At 44.5% G+C, this 16,290-nt stretch overlaps 1 protein-coding gene across 1 annotated transcript in view; it reads right to left on the bottom strand.

Moving 5' to 3' along the window:
• Positions 1 to 5,027: 5,027 nt before the first annotated feature.
• bcl11ab (BCL11 transcription factor A b) overlaps positions 5,028 to 16,290 on the bottom strand; it is a 33,969-nt gene continuing 22,706 nt past the window's right edge. Inside the window, exon 3 of the mRNA XM_067583943.1 lies at positions 5,028 to 8,079. Coding sequence (XP_067440044.1) covers positions 6,092 to 8,079 — 1,988 coding nt within the window. The 3' untranslated portion in view covers positions 5,028 to 6,091. The remainder of the gene's footprint in view (positions 8,080 to 16,290) is intronic.

Here is a 16,290-nt window from a genome sequence, read left to right as displayed (position 1 = left end):
ACATATTCTCACTCTCCGTGCCCCGTCTCTTCTACCTCTCCCTCGTGCCTCTCAAACACTTCCTCTTCGCTATTGCACTTCAACTTCAGCCTGACCAAACTTCAACTTGAGCCTCGTCCCTCCATCCATCCCTCTGTCCCTCATTTCTCCCTTCCCCCCTCTCTCTCTCTCTCTCTCTCTCTCTCCCTCCTCAGACAGACACAGCTACCCTCCTGGACGTTTCCTTTCTGCCGGCCTGCCCCAACAAAGGTGCTCAGTCATGTGAAACCTAATCTCCAGCCCCCCAAAACCTGACCCTTGACCCCTTCAGTCTTCACACAGCCAGAGGGGGAGGGGAGCCGGGGCAGGAAAGGGAGGCTTTTGGGAAAAGGTCACATTCCCAAAGACACTTTTGTGTATGCACGTGTGTGTGTATGTGTGTGTGAGTGTGCATGCACCCAATCCATTATGTGGTTTGTACTCCAGCATCAGCATGTGTGTTTGATTCTGTGCCTGCGTACGGACGTGCACGAAGGGAAGTTTGCCTGTATATTCCTGTGTGATTAACTGCCTTTTAAGTTTTGGCAATCATTTGTGCATGCATGCATGTGTGTTTTACAGTAGGTATGAGTGTGTGTGTGTGTGTGTGTGTGTGTATGTGTGTGTGTGCATGTTTGTGTGAAAGCACTTTCAGCCCCAAAGCATTGCTGCCCATAGACAAAACACAGACTTTGTTTTCTAGCCGGGCCAGACCTGTAAGTCTTGTCTGGGCAGAGCTCCTCTCCTTCCACCCTACACTGGCAATCCTCAGATCTTTGTGTGTGTGTGTGTGTGTGTGTGTGTGTGTGTGTGTGTGTGTGTGTGTGTGTGAGGCACTGGGTGTCAGCTGTCCTGGGTGATTAGTGCTTTTATATTGTTCCAAGGAGCCCGGACGAGGCCCCCTCTTCACTGCACCACAGCACAGCTGCAGTCTGCCTCTCCATCGCTGCTCCTCAGCCTTCCTCTACTCACTGACACTCATGAGGCGGGCTCAGGCCCAAGAAAAAATGAGCCTGAAACAGAAGCAAGAACTAGAGGAAGAGGAATGGACAAAAAACTGTGCATGACAGAGTGCATATAATACAGGGAACGAAGAAAAGGACGGATTGGAGAGATAAAGAGGGATGATCCACTGACAATTGACGCAAGAAGGAGACAGAAATGACAGGGAGAAGGAAGAAGGCAGAGAAATAGAGGGAGAGCAGTGAACAGGGAGAAGTGGCATATTAGGAGGATTAGAGAGTCGATTCAACGCTTCAAGTCTCTCCTGGACAGGATTTCCCCAGCTATGCCTGGGAGGCCTCCCCTACTTTAAACACACAGGCAAGTCAGGACAGAGAGAGAGAGAGGTGAAGTGGGAGAGGAAGGGAAAGCAGAAGAGGGAGGGAATCTTTATCTGTTCAAGAGTGTTTGTGAACCAGTTTCGATTTGCATAATGAACTAATAAATTCTTGCCCTTCAACAGAGAACCAGTGTATCCCCCTAAGACTTGCCAGAAATGAGAAGGACAAAAATAACACTTTTCATTTTCTCCAACAACTTGTTCTACGAATTAAAAAAAATGTTTGTTGAAGGAAACTATTCAAACAGGACTGTAGGCGATTATTCCCTGCATGACAAACTTTAGTCAGAGAGTTGTGACTGTTGCCTTTACGAGTTAAGGACATATGTCTACACAAGGAGGAGGATGAAGAGGGGGGCAGGGGATGGTAGGCAAGGGCCAAGAATCTGCTATGGGAGAAGTATGTCTGCTATGTATGGGTTGTTTGGTGGCAGGATTTGTGGACCAGTGCATTGTTGCTCTCTTGACATTGAACTTGTGAGATCTAAGATGGGGGGAGGGTGGGGGGTACCAACCTCCTGAACATTATAAGCGTGTGTATATGCGCGAGAACACACACAGGCTAACAATTCCTCTCTCTCTCCCAACACCCACCCAACCACCCCCACTTCCTTGCGACTCTGCTTTATCTTAACTGTCAACACCTGGCCTTAGCAGGAACCTCTCTCTATCTGTGAACTTTAATCTGGCCCTGCTAGGCAAACAGCGCCAGGCTTGGACAAGGAGAGCGATTAGTCTGTCAAGTTGCCCTCCAGTGCTTCAGCAGGGAGAAGAGGAAACAGGGAAGCGTGAAGTCGGAAGAAAAGAGAGAGATTGGGACGTTGGAGGATATTTAAGTTAGATGCAGAATAGTGAAAAAAGACACAAAGTAGTAAAGGAGACACAACAGGGCTGAGAGAGGGGTGTGGTAGGGGAAAAAAAAGAGTCAAGACAGGGCAAGATACAGGAGGAGATGGTAGGGTTGTTGGGAGATATAACACAGATGAGTAGATGACCTGACAAGGCCACAGACCAGAGACATGGTGGTGAACTTCCACCCCTATGAGCGGGCCATGTAAACACACCTGGGCGCCATTCATCCAAACAAATATACTCACAGTGCATGTAAGTACACTGTAGCATATATTTAATTGTCTATGTGCTTATGAGTGAGTGTTTTTAATTAAAGAAAACTGTGTAATGTTTATCTCATGTGATAACGAATATGCATCCATACTCATTGAGCTTTGGCAGACCACAATAAAAAGAAACGCACCAAATTCAGACATGTATGTAATACATTTTATTTTTTCCAAGACAAAATGGCTGAGTGAAGAGAATAATGCAGACAACAGCTGAAAATAGAGTGGCATCTCCGTAACTGAAAAATAACAACAAAAGTCTGTAAGTTGAGCAAGAACTCATAAATGTTGGTCAATGACCTTTGGTCATCAAACAGAGAAATTAAGCCATCAGAATTAATCAGGAGGGAGAAACATTAACTGATTTGTTTTGCAGTGACTCTGTTCTGAACAGAGCGTATGTGTGTATATAGTCATAATAAATAATGTCGACGTATGCCGTAGGTCAACTTCAAGTTCAGTTCAGAACAAATAGCTTGAGAGTAAATACAGAACACAGGATGAAATCAGGCTGAAAACTTAAATGTACCTCAATACCATCAGCAATGATAACATGTACCAAACTTTTTTTATTTCTATGATTTCAGTTATATTTAGAATATGCCTTGCATATGAGATGTACCATATTTAAATTATAAAGCACCATGGTTCTTTTGGCAATGAAAAAAAAAAAAAACTAAATTCAAAATAACAAAAAAAAAACTGCAGCAAAAAAAAAAAAGCTTTTTCAGATTGATGTTGGATTGATTGCATATGACAAAAGGTCTTTTTCAAAAACGGCTGGAATGTTGTCAGGTGGTACATGTTCAAGGACAGTAAAAAGTTGGCTACCGAGAAAACCCAACAATAGCTTGTATTACTGCATATAAAATGGCAGGAGAGAAAAATATATAAAACAAACTAAAAGATATGTACAACCACCTGTTTTTACCTCATTGTGGTCACTCCAGCGGGACTGCCTGAAAAGGCCATTATATGACCTCTCACCCTTGAGGAACGCCACAACATTTTATTTTTCAAAAACATACTTATTTTCAAGCATACAAATTATTCACACTATATTATCCTGCCAAATTAAGAAAATATACGGTGGCAGCTTGTTGGGATTTTTTTCACTACAGAAAAAAAGGGTACATTGAAACCTTTAAAGAGTACAGGCAAAACAGTTAAAAATACAGGCTCCAACATAAATACTATAAGTGCCTACACTAAGTGAACATTAATTTCAAATACCATTCTAAATACAGGAAAAAAGTAGACCATAAATGTGTTTTGAACATAGGAACTTACATGAGTGTGCATTTTCCTATGTGTTTAAGTTCTCTCTATATATTTATATATCATAAATCTCTCCCCAATGCAAATTTTTGTTCAACCTGAAGACTTGTGAATAGTAAAGGCAAAAAAGATGAGAGACATGTTCATTACAATTTGTTACATAGTGATCAAGTCCTGGGTGTCACCAAGACAGAAAAGAGAAACAACAATAAACAATAAAAAAAAAAAAAAAAATTAAACAAAATTTAAATAAGGTTCTCCCCTAAAGATATTGACGTGTTACTTTAAAAAATCAACAACACAATTTACTTATCTTTTTTAAATCAAATTTGTAGAATTTTTATCTTTCTGTACTGAGCAGTATATTTCTATAGTTGGTACATAGCAGGATATTTCTATGGCGGTTCCTGCTTTGATACCCCCCACGACCAAAACGGATGTTTAATTCTCAGGAGGAAACATGGCTGGCCACAGTTTCTAGTTCACTTTTTTTTTTTCTTTTTTTCTTTTTTGTGTTTAATGCAAAGCAATGACACCACAGTAATCTGTCAGCATAAGAACAAGTTTTCCCTTGAGCGTTCAACTGTAAACTGGGAAAATTGAACAGTGCACGTAGGTAGTCCCAGATCGGATATCCGGTCCTCATTTTATACTCAACCAACTGTACCTCCGATTAGAGAGACAGATACAGAATCCAAGGCAGAGTGACAAGTGCTATATCATCAACAATGATGGGGGATGGAGATTAAAAAAAATACTACCGTAATGAGGTCTTGAGCATATTCACTCAAAAGAACATTTTACTTAAGTTGTGTGGTGGGGACAATTTTTTCAAAGAAATGTTTTTACTAAATTCAGATTCTTGATGTTGGATTTCCATTTAAGATCATTTCCAATGTTATTAAAAAAAGGTTTCAGATTACTTAAGGATTTCTAAGATCTAATGTGGTAAAGAGAATAAGAGCTATAAGGACATAAACATTTGAATTGTAGAGACACCTGCTCAACCCACTCCCCACCCGTTACCCTGACCCTCACCCAACCATACCCTTCTACACCCACCCAAACCTCTCACCCGCCCTCACCCCAACCAAAATCTGTCTGGCTTAGAACAACTAAAACCCACTCTGTGGTCTTCAAGTTACTGCTGGCTACACTGCCTGCCTGGCTGACACCGAAGAAACATAATTCTGTGCTACTTACAAAAAAACCTGCAAACTTTTAATTTTCAAAGAAAATAAACACTCTGGAAAATTAAGAGCTTTACGTTGGTTAAAACGACTTGTCAGAGTACCCTCTCAGTATGGTACACATGTACCGGAAAACATAAACACCTAAACCAAAATTCTACACACCAAACTCCTACTCCTTTTTAGCATGTAACATGCCAGTAAACAGAATCATAATCTGGAGAATAACAATATACATGAGTCAGGCAGATAAATGATTTACCAGAGATACACATAATCTTTTTTTTTTTTCGTTTTTGTTTCAGCTGGTTCCTTATGCTCTGCTAAGTCACAACACGACGGGGTCGTACAGGTGCTTGATGCAAGGACCTGCTTATTCCATATGTGCACAAAAATGTCCTGTAATCTTCTATAGCTGAAACTCCGAGCTTATAGCAAAAAGGAGGATTAACTAATGCAGGTAAAATATCCAAGGCACTCTTTGTTGTCATTTCACACCATATTGTTAATTTCATTGCTGTTTGTAAAAGAAATATTTAATGGTGCTAGTGCCTAGCATTTCATAGGCAGCCCAATTTATATATATATATATATATATATCTTATCTCAATCTTGCATGGAAAATCTTTCACAAAGATCAGTTTTAAGTGTGACCCTGCTTGTCTTGATGTTTTGATAATATGACACTGTCCACTATGTTTGAACACAAAACTGTACATGATATGTAAAACAGTATGTACTGTATGCAGCATGGGTTCTCATAACTAACTTTTTTTTATGTTGAAGAAATCAAAAGTATCAACAGCAACACAAGTACAACCAAACCCCACCAGCCGAGGACAATTTTCTCTCTAAGTAGCCAAAACACACCGAGCATGCTGTCCAGTTACAAAAAATACAAAACGTGTAAATTATTGCACAATAGAAAGGCTCAAAAAGTTTTGCGTTTGATGCAATAGTATTGCCCCAGTGGTGGATCATGCATTCAGCTTTTTGATCAGTCTGGGATGATAACAGGGCTGTACTGTGTACTGGTGTCTAACCCTGTTGTCCTTTCCCCTCACTTATCGGCTAGTCAGCCAGGGTCGCTTTTTAGCCAGGGGAGCTGAGAGAGAGAGAGCTGCCAGCATGCTGCTCTTGGCCTACTCAGTCTTAATGTCATTAGCAAGAGGGCGGTCGCTGTGCCACTTCTTCATGTGTTTTTCCAGAGTGCTGTATACACTGAAAGGCATGTGGCAGATTTCACATTTGTAAACGTCCTTGCCCATCTGTCCGTGGGTCTTCATGTGGCGGGTGAGCTTAGAGCTCTGGGCGCAGGCGTAGCTGCACAGCTCACACTTGTAGGGCCGCTCTCCAGTGTGACTGCGTCGGTGCACTGTCAAGTTGCTGCAGTTCTTGAACACCTTGCCGCAAAACTCACAGGTGTCACTGCGGCGGCCATCCTTGGAGCTCGGCCTGCCATTCCCGCTGCCACCGTGGGGAGTGCTGGCCCCACTACCAGTGCCGCTACGTCCTGAAGCAGCCCGTTCCCCGTCCAGCTCGCCAGGTGGAGTGGAGAAGCGCAAGCTGCCGTTCTCTGACGAGTGCTCAGATGAGGAGGCGAAGGGCGATTGTCTGGAGTCCCCACCTGTAAAGTTGAGGAAAGGGTCCTTGAGTTGTCGTGAGGCAGCGTAGCCAGCTAGCCACTGGGAGTAGACGTTCTCTGTGTTTGGGATGGTGGGCGTGGGAGGGTCAAGGTCCTTCTCCACCTTGATGCGCTTGGACAGGGGACTGAGTGAGCCAGGGCTGACCCCTCCTCCCAACAGCTTCCTGGACAGGCTGTCTGTGGATAGAGGTCCCAGGCCATTGATGGTAGTTGTGGTCCCATTGTCTGCCCTGTCTGACTCCATGGCCGAGTCCTCGTCACCGGGCTCCCGGGAAGAGCTCCGGCGGTGTGGGTGCAGGGCGTCACTGTTCTGGTGGTGGCGGGCCCCTTCTAGCCGCAGGCTGAAACGATAGTCATTCCTTTCCTCTTCTTCTCCAATTACAGGCTTACCCTCGATTTCCTCCTCCTCCCCCTCCTCCTCTTCTTCTTCCTCCTCCTCTTCCTCCTCCTCTTCTTCCTCTTCCTCCTCCTCCTCATCTTCCTCCTCTTCTTCTCCATTTTCAGGCATCAGACCATTGTTCTCACTCTTGAACTTGGCCACCACTGACTTAAGAGCATCTGTGGCACTGCCCATCCGCTCACTAGTACCAGGCTCAGGGGAGCTGGCAGTTGAGAGACCGTCGTCTGACTTGGCATTAAGTACCGAAGACTTGCTCTGACAGTGCGTCTTCATGTGTCGTTTCAGTTTGCTGGCCTGTGTGCAGGCATGGTTACACAGGTGACACTTGAATGGCTTTTCCCCCGTGTGGCTACGCCGGTGAACGATTAGATTACTCTGGAACTTGAAGGTCTTCCCACAGAACTCGCAAGACTTTGCCTTGAGAGGTGTGCCTGGTTGGGCTGCATTGGATACAGGATTGGGGGTGGAACGTGAGCCAGAAGGTGACTGAGAGGTGGAGAGGGGAGGCGTTGCTGAAAATGGAGCCTTGGAACCTGGCTGGAATGGCTGTAGCAGCCGTTGCATAGGGCTGGGCCTGTTGGGGGACAGAGGTGGGGAGGCGCCCGTGGCATTTCCAGCCAGCTCACGTAACCGTCTGGAGAAGTCCATGCTTGGAGGGGGATCTAGTGGCACTGAGTTGAGCCTCATCACCCTGTCAAAGGCGCTGGGATGGTGGGTTGCCAGGGCCAGGTCATCAGGGCTGAGGTGGTGGCGTGGTGGCGGGCTAAACAGCGGTGGGGTTTGAGGATAACGACCCTCACGAGGTGTGGACGCTGACTCCCTGCCAGACCCAGAGCCCGGCATCCTCAGCAGGCTGTAAGGACTCCCATCAGCCAAATGGACAGCATGGAGGGGCGGCTGGGAGGAGGCACAGTCACCCCCCATTCCAGGAGCAGCAGCCACGCGGGGGGTGAGGGGGCTGCCAGGCTCACTCTCCAGATAGATGCGGAAGCCGTGTGTGTTCTGGGCATGCTGGAGCAGGAACCAGGCACTGGTGAAGGGCTGCTTGCACGTTGTACAGGTGTAACTGCTGGGCTCATCTTTATCTAACAAAAAGAGACACAGAAAGAAACGAAATGTTATTTGACCTGTAAAAATGATAATAGGACTTAATTAACGACTTACTGATGAATGACTACCTGATAAAGCTTTATGAACACTCCAGTGATGACAGTGAGGTTTTAAAAATACATGACAAAATATCCAATTTGGAAATTAAAAAAAAGAGAGAATATAGTAGAATTAAGCAGCATTTCATTTTGAACCAAGAGGTCATTTCTTTTTATTATTTTAAAAATATGATCTACTGTGGATTACATTACCAATTTTTTCTGGCCTAAATTACTGTGATTACATAGAAGCTTTAAAAAAAGATTTTAAAAATTTGCTGTGCTAAGTATAATCTTGATAATACAGAAATGAATCTCTTTTTACAATTGTGATCATTCATTAACACACTGCACGGAGCATTTTGAAAATTGTTATTATAAATCTGAGATCCTGAACTATAACATATGTGAAAGATTAAATATGCATTTGATCATTTTTTCAAACTAGCATTTACTTCCTGTGGGCGTACACCTGACAAAGGAATAAATAAAACACAATATTGAGAGATATCTCAGGCAGCAAATAGACAGTTTACACAGTTGGGAAGGCATAGGAATATTTCAAACAATAATTGACTTTCAATAGTACTTGCACGCTGACCTGAGATTTGCCTGACAATGCACGTCTAATCTCGTTAAACACACTCATCTCCCCTCCAATGCCTTGTTTACAGAATTAGCAAGGCTAAAGTGGGACATGTATCTGATGCTGCATATTAATGCTGAATACAAATAAGAGGTCACACGTTAATAAATTGTACCAGCGTTTATCACAAAAACACACATTCACAGCAAAAAAGAAGCAAAGGGGAAAATTGTGTATGTGTGTTTGTGTGGGTGGGGAGGCTCCTATGAAAATGCATTTCATGCATTACTTTTCTATTTCTGATATTTCATGCTTTATGGATTTATTTAAATCCTCTCAGGTGAATAGAAAAGGAGAAGAAGGGGAAAGCAGAAGTGAGAGATATGCAAAATAAGAAGCATCCGCCACTTGCAAATGTGCTCCCTCTTTCATCTTTTGGCTTTCTTATCCTTTCTTCTCTTTTTTTCTTTTTTTCACTGGAGGGCATTTTTCTGAAGTCATTTGCAGACACTGAATCCAAAACCATGGCCATACTATTGGTAGAGACTGAGAACAAGGAAGAGGGAGACAGTAAGATAGGCCGAGTGTGTGTGTGTGTGTGTCCGTTTGTGTGATTGCAACTATGAACGATCCCTAAGATGGTGGATGGACAGGCTTGCATGTTTTAAGCCTGCTGTGGCTAAGAGACAAAGGGTTGAAGAAGGGGCAGTAAGAGAAGACGGCTGCTGAGAGAAAAGAAGGATGTTGTGGATGAGCAATAGAGGGAACAGATTAGTGTTTTGTGGGTCTCCTTTCTATCTCATGTGTCCACGGCCACAGTGGCCCCCTCCGAACAATCTCACTTAAAGACCAGAACACGGCATAAAATGTGCACCCAATCAAACCTCCACGCAAACCTTTTTCTCTTGGCTGAAAAGAGTTGGAAGGGGGGTATACTGGTAAATTATGGATCATTACAATCTGCAAAAATTACAGTTAATTGCTGCCACCTGCAAGGGGCTTTGACCCACCATGGAATTTTTCCATCATAAAAAAGCCATTTGCCCATACACGTTTTTGCTCCCTCTCTCATAAGCACAAATAAAATGTGCCCATTACATTGGCTTTGACTATATGTATGTTTCCTGGTTATGTGTGTGTTTTTATGGCTTTAAATAGAAAGCCCTACATCCCTCGTAAAACGGTTGCAATAACCTGGCCTCTCCTGTTCACTCTGCTTTGATTTGCAGCCTAAACGCACTTCCTCAACCCCCGTCTTAATGTGTGAACAGAGAGCATACATGCATGAGGAGGAAAATAGATGATTTTTTTTTTCTGTTATTGTGAAGGACGAGAGAGAAGGAGATGGGGGGGGGGGGTTGGCTCGAATGTCGTCTTCTCCTCTGAGACACAGCCGCGTCTGTCAGAGGAAAGAAAGCATGGAAGGATCATAGGAGTGAAGGAAGGAGGCAGGGAGAAAGGAAGGGAGCAGAAGAGGGAGAGAAGTGTGGCGTGAAGGGGACATTCCTAATAACAACCCACCACATTTCTGAAGGACACCAGGGCCACAACATAGCACTTCAAAGCTGGTAGTCAATTCATTTTCTTATTTATCGAAAACAGCATGTCTTGTGCTATGCAATCACAAGCCCATCTATGGACATTAGACAAACTGTGCTCATACCACAAGCAGTGACGATAATTGTTATTCCCATCCAGGCAGTGGACACATTGATGGGCATCAACAAACCAGACCAACGCATGCCCAGATTCACAACAACAGCATAGAAGATATCTAAATAAGCCCACTATTGTCCTTAATAGCTGTCCTCAAAGGGATGGAAGGACAGTTTTTCAAAAGAAGAAAAGGCATTCTGACAAGGCGTTTGATGGCCTTGAAGGGTTTTTTTCTACTATAGAAGAGCAGAGAAATGTGCGAGGGAGGAAGGATGATCTTATAAACGAGTCTGTCCTCTAATGGAATAAAAGAGAGCTCCATCTCGCTCTCTCTGTCTGTTTCTCTCCTTCCAGTAACTCTAAGTCTGTGGTGAGTTAGGGCTGGAGAGCAGGAGAGCTGGGGCTAATGCTGGATCTCCAGGTCCCTTTGAAATAGGATCAGCAGAAAGGAGAAACCACACTGACAACCCCTTAGCTGCCATTTCATGGCAAGGGCTGAAAGAGGGGACTTTGGGGGAGAAAAAGACAGAAAGCCTATAGGAGAAGTAAAGAGGGAGAAGGAGAGAGGGAAGGGGATAAGGAGCAGAAAAGTAGAAGAACGATAATCAGAAAAGAGAGAAATATAAAGAACTAAAGAGGCAGAGAACAGAGAAGAGACGTAGAACAGTCAAAAGAAGAGAAAGGGGGGGTTTACAACTCCTTCAAAGCCATTTCAGCACATTGCAACACAAAGCAGGGGAAGGCTATAATGGTGTCTAACAGAAACAGTGAACTGCTATCAGGCAGAGAATATGATCCATGGCTCATGCAAAAAGCACAAGGCCTGACGCAAGGGCAGAAGGGAAATTATGGAGCCTTAAACAGCAGATACGGTCGCCTGTAGCTGCTGACGCCATATTCACACCACTGTCCCAGACACAGTGTTGACCAGACAAAGCAACACACACACACACAAGCAGTCTAGGAGGCTGAGGCATCATGTACACTTTGCTTATGCAGATTGCTCTATTGTTGGTGACCCAACCCCCAAACCCAGTCTCACACACACACACACACACTCTCTCTCAACCACCACACACACAGCGCAACCATACCACCCCCTTTCCTTTTATCCCATCAGCCCAAACACAAACACAAACAACGGACGCCAAGACAACCACGACCTTGACCTGGAGTTGGCAGGTCAATGATATATTAAGAAAAAAAAAAAACCCATCATCAGCTGTCTCTTCCTCGCTTCATCTCTTAATAAAACCTATCATCCATCTACCCCACCCCTAAAACTTTCTAGCCATACATCCAAAAGTTATACTTGGCTTGACCTCCATTTTTTGTTTTGTCCTTCACCAACCCTGATAGTGGGCTCAGGCCGTCCTGGTGTGACCACGCAGCTCTCACTGATATTGGTCATTTAGCTAATGGAGGAACGAGCTAACAGGATTAGCTCGCAGGCCTTCCAAAAGGAGAAGGAGGAGGAGGAAGGCACAGAGACAAGAGGCACGGGGGACGCAGCATGTCACCGCCATTTCCCAAAGTTATCAGTCGCCTGGGCTCGGGGAGCACTCACACACACCTGAAAAGTGATTATGCTAATAGCAAGTCTTTGCCAATATTCATAAGTGTTTATAGGTGTTGGAGTGAGTGCCTTGGGAAGACGGAGGGTTGTCAATACAGTGCCTCTTAAGAATGCCTCAGCCGTAACTGCCGTTAATGTGATTACTACTCTGTTTATGTCATTAGGGTATTCACAGTCAGGGATTGGACAGGGGTGAAGGGTGAAACAGGAGAGGAGAGGTTGAGGAAGAAGGTGGGGAAGTAAGGGAGGCTCCCATTAGAGCTCTTCTTCAGTGCCCTGCATTTTCTAAATTCACTCTCTTCTGTATGACTTTCAAATGACTTGGCTGATGAAGGCCAGGTTGGAAAAAAATGTTGACATATGAACTATAATCGTTCATCAGTGTGAGAGCATCTTTCATACCTGGGTGTTCTTCGGGGCCCACAGATGTTTTATCTATCTCTGCATCCGTTTGTATCTGTGAAAATACCTGCTAGAGCAGTTGTCTGGCCTTGACCTTTTTCCTTATTTCTCTAGCTCTCTCTGTTTGTCGGTGTTTCCCTGCCACAGCCACACACCCACCCGTGCTCATACACTCACTTCTTTGTCATGGGCCAGACTCGTTGTGGTGCGCTGAGCCACTGGCCACAGACAAAAGGCTTGTTTGACCAACACTTGTTCCTGAGACAAAGCCGGATGCAGGAAATACGGTTTACTAAACAGAACACCAGCCAGGGAATGGAGCAGGCCTAAATCCCAGCCTTTTACAAGTCTGATGTGGACCGAGCCCTGCAACGCTGGCTGGTGTTGAAGTCACACATTACACAAATGGGAGAAACTAACCACTAACCACTACACACGCTGAAAGAAAGAAAAAAGAATATAGAAAGAGGCAGTGAGAAAAAGAGAATGGAGACCTGAGAGAGAAAAAGAGGGGGAAAGAGAGAGGTAGACTGGGAGAAGAAAAGCCTAGCTGGCATGAACAAGCAAGAGGGGGGAGGCAGATCTCCAGATAAAGATGCATGGTGGTCTTTGAGGGCCTGTGCCCAGTATAAAGTAATCTGCTGGCTGTGGCTTTGTCTCCAATCAGACTTTCACACTTCTTACCTTTCCTTTCCCCTTCTCCTTCTCCTGAAAGTTGATAAGAGCAACAGTGGAACTGAGGCGTCTCTCTGAGCAACTAAGAAACCTTTATGGACAGATGGCACCCACACAGGGGCCAATGAATGCATGCACCGTACACAATAGACAAGCAATGTGTGTGTGTGTGTGTGTGTGTGTGTGTGAGGAAGTCTGCATATTTTTCATATGCATGTGCTTTTGCATGTGTGCGAGTGTTTCTTTAATGGCGGTGCATGCTCATTGTTAGTGAGGATGACCGCATGACTGTGTCCATGTATCCGTGCATTTATGTGTGTGTGTGTATGTGGACATTTGTATGTAATACACTTGCCACAATCATTTTAAAATTAGCATCACCCTACGCTGTCTGTTTCCCTGTGTAACCTTACTCCCTTTGATCTTTCCTCGGTTGAACTGTGTTTGAACTGACCATCCACCCACCCATCTATCCGTCCGTCCGTCCATCTCTCTATCCTTCCATCTATCCATTCATTCAGACTAAGCCCAGCTGGGCAGCTTCGTGCTTGGGTGCGGCTCGGTCCGGCAGACCTTATAATAGTCTGGGCCAGCCGTGTCTCTGATGCAGATCATTATTTGCTCTCTGCTTACCAACGACGGTGGGAGGCCGCACGCTGTTGTTTCTCATCCTAGCTCTAATGGTACAGTGAAAAGACCTCTGGGCTTCTAAGCTTAACCAGTCTAATTAAATGGACTATCGCTTATGTAAGCATCCGCAGAGATTATTTATTGAGTTGGGATGCGCTTCACAGGATCAAACTGCCGTCAACAAAAGTCAACGCTCAATGGAGTAGGTATTAAATAAAGGAGTGGAATCAAAGAAACTGCAAACTGCCAATTGTCAGTTTAAGCACACATATCCAGGTACATAAGAAGACTTAATCAAGCAGGAGTATTTTTGGACTCGGGCAATATCCCAGATGGGCAAGAAGTCTCTTAGCACATCAGAGGAGAAATGTGAAGTGTTCTGTCATAGAAAAGATACGCATGTCTCAATAACTCCAGCTTAGGGGAGGAGAATAAAACAAAATAGGCCAATGTGGAATATAACAGAATATAATAATTCATTCAATGGAAAACAATACAATACACAGAATTTGCCTTCTCTTCTTTCAAAATACAGGCTGCAACATTCAGATGAGAGCATATGCTGTCTTTCCTTACAAGCATCATCCCTGTTTGAAGTGCACAGACAAGATAGCCTCCATAAGACATGAGGCCAGCAGCCTGAGCTTCACTATCTCTGCATAGCTCAGCTTATGACAGGCTGGCGTCCCTGCAGAAAGGATGGAGGGGGACCAGGGAGGTCGACTAGCTGCACATTTCTGCATAAATCTCCAGATAGATAGTATCAGGAGAGGAGAAACAGGGGAGGGAGGGAGGCAAGCAGCGGAGGATGATAAGGCCCCCAGGGCAGGGCATTCGACACTGTCAAAACTGTTTTGTCTCCAGCTATTGGACGAGTGGAGCGCGTTATGAGCCTGCATACCATTTGCCAGTACGCGATTCGGCTTCACCGGAGCATACAGGGCCCTGTATCTGACCTCCCCGCTTTCCCCCTCTTCAGTCTTCACCGACATGCAGGGAGATGGACAGAACAGCACAAACACCACATGGAAAAAGACTATGAAGATTTGAAGTGAACACATTTCAGCAGCATTACAAGACAGCAAACAAAAAAGCTGTTAGTCAAGTTCGCTTTACTTGTGAATATTCTGAGCTACATGAGGCAAAAAAACCAATGACTACAACATATATCAAAGCAAACTGAAATGGCAATAAGGAACAGGAATCACAAAATAAATCCTACAGACAGCAATGAGACTGATGTTTAGCAGGACTTGCTCAAAGACACTTCCTCCGCTCTCATTTCTTGTAAACATTATCGAAATTCTATGGGACACTCTGGACTGTGAAGTGTGATACAAATTTTCACATCCTGTAATGTTTAAGGAACAAGAGCCTTTCCTTCCTTAGAAATGGTCACTCTGCTGCCAACTGCATGAAGTGATCCTATGAAAAGCAAAGACCTTTCCAGATAATGTTGGTTTTACTGTTATTTGTCCACCCTCTGTGCCTTTAGTCCCATACTAAGTTAGTACAAGTAGTGGACTAACTCAATGTTCAATGACTGGCCAAAAGGTGCAGAACCACAGTACGTGTCACTCGAGATTCACACATGCAGTGTGCACCTAGATTGTCTTGCGCAAACATGTACACACACCCACACTCAAACAGCCAAAATAAAAACAATCTTTTAAAAAATAAAAAATAAAAAATGAAGTTAGGTGGCACTCATGAGCCCATTGTGTTGAATGAGTGAGGCACTGTTGAAAGAGTGGAGGGTAGTGCGAGAGTGAGCCAGCACGATAGACACAAAGACAAGGCAAAGGAGTGAGGCAAAGAGAGAGAGTGAAGAAAAGTTGAAGAGGAAGAGTGGGCAGTGAGGGTTAGAGACTTTGCCTGATCTACAGGCACAGACCTGCAGTCACGGTATCTCTGAGCTCACACACACACACACACACACACACACACACACTGAATCTGTCTGGACTGAGTAAACACTTCAGCCTGTCTGGAGGATATAGTCATTCCCTCTCCCTCTTGCTCTCTCTCCCTCATGCAGCCTGCATGCTCCTTCGTTACTGCTTCTTCCATCACGCTACTTCCTTAACACGCTCTGATGACAGCACTGAGAGAGGTTAAAGTGCCTCAAAATCCATCCATCAGGCAAGTGTGTACAGGTACTTTTCTCCTACATTTGCCTCAGGTTCCCCATCACTGTAAATAATATTTCTAAAGAAAATGAGACACATAGAAAAGGCAAGGAAACACACAAAGGTGCTCATCATTATCTAAACAGCTGTAGGACGCCACTGAAGGGGTTTGAGGGACTATGTGGAAGGTTTGCCACACACATACCACATTGTCATGTCCTGGTCCTGAAGCGGAAGTAGGGAACTGTTAGAAAACACAAAGTTACCACTAATGTTGACCCCAGTTGTTTGTTCCTGAACACGCTTGCAGTGGCCCCAGAAGCTCTCAAGCATGGGCCATCATTTAGATACCACTGAACAAGGGCTGTTTTAAACATGCAGTTATTTTTCACCCTGTCCTACCACCTCAGGGTGAGAGGACCAGGGCATGTGAGCTCGGGCCAACCATAGCAGCTCGTTATGCATACGAGCCTCAAGGCATTGTGGAGGGACAT

The sequence above is a fragment of the Thunnus thynnus genome, chromosome 3, assembly GCF_963924715.1.
Source record: "Thunnus thynnus chromosome 3, fThuThy2.1, whole genome shotgun sequence".
NCBI classification, from domain to species: Eukaryota; Metazoa; Chordata; class Actinopteri; order Scombriformes; family Scombridae; genus Thunnus; species Thunnus thynnus.
Note: the sequence above shows the minus strand (reverse complement) of the source record. Positions and strands in the feature narration are given on the sequence as shown.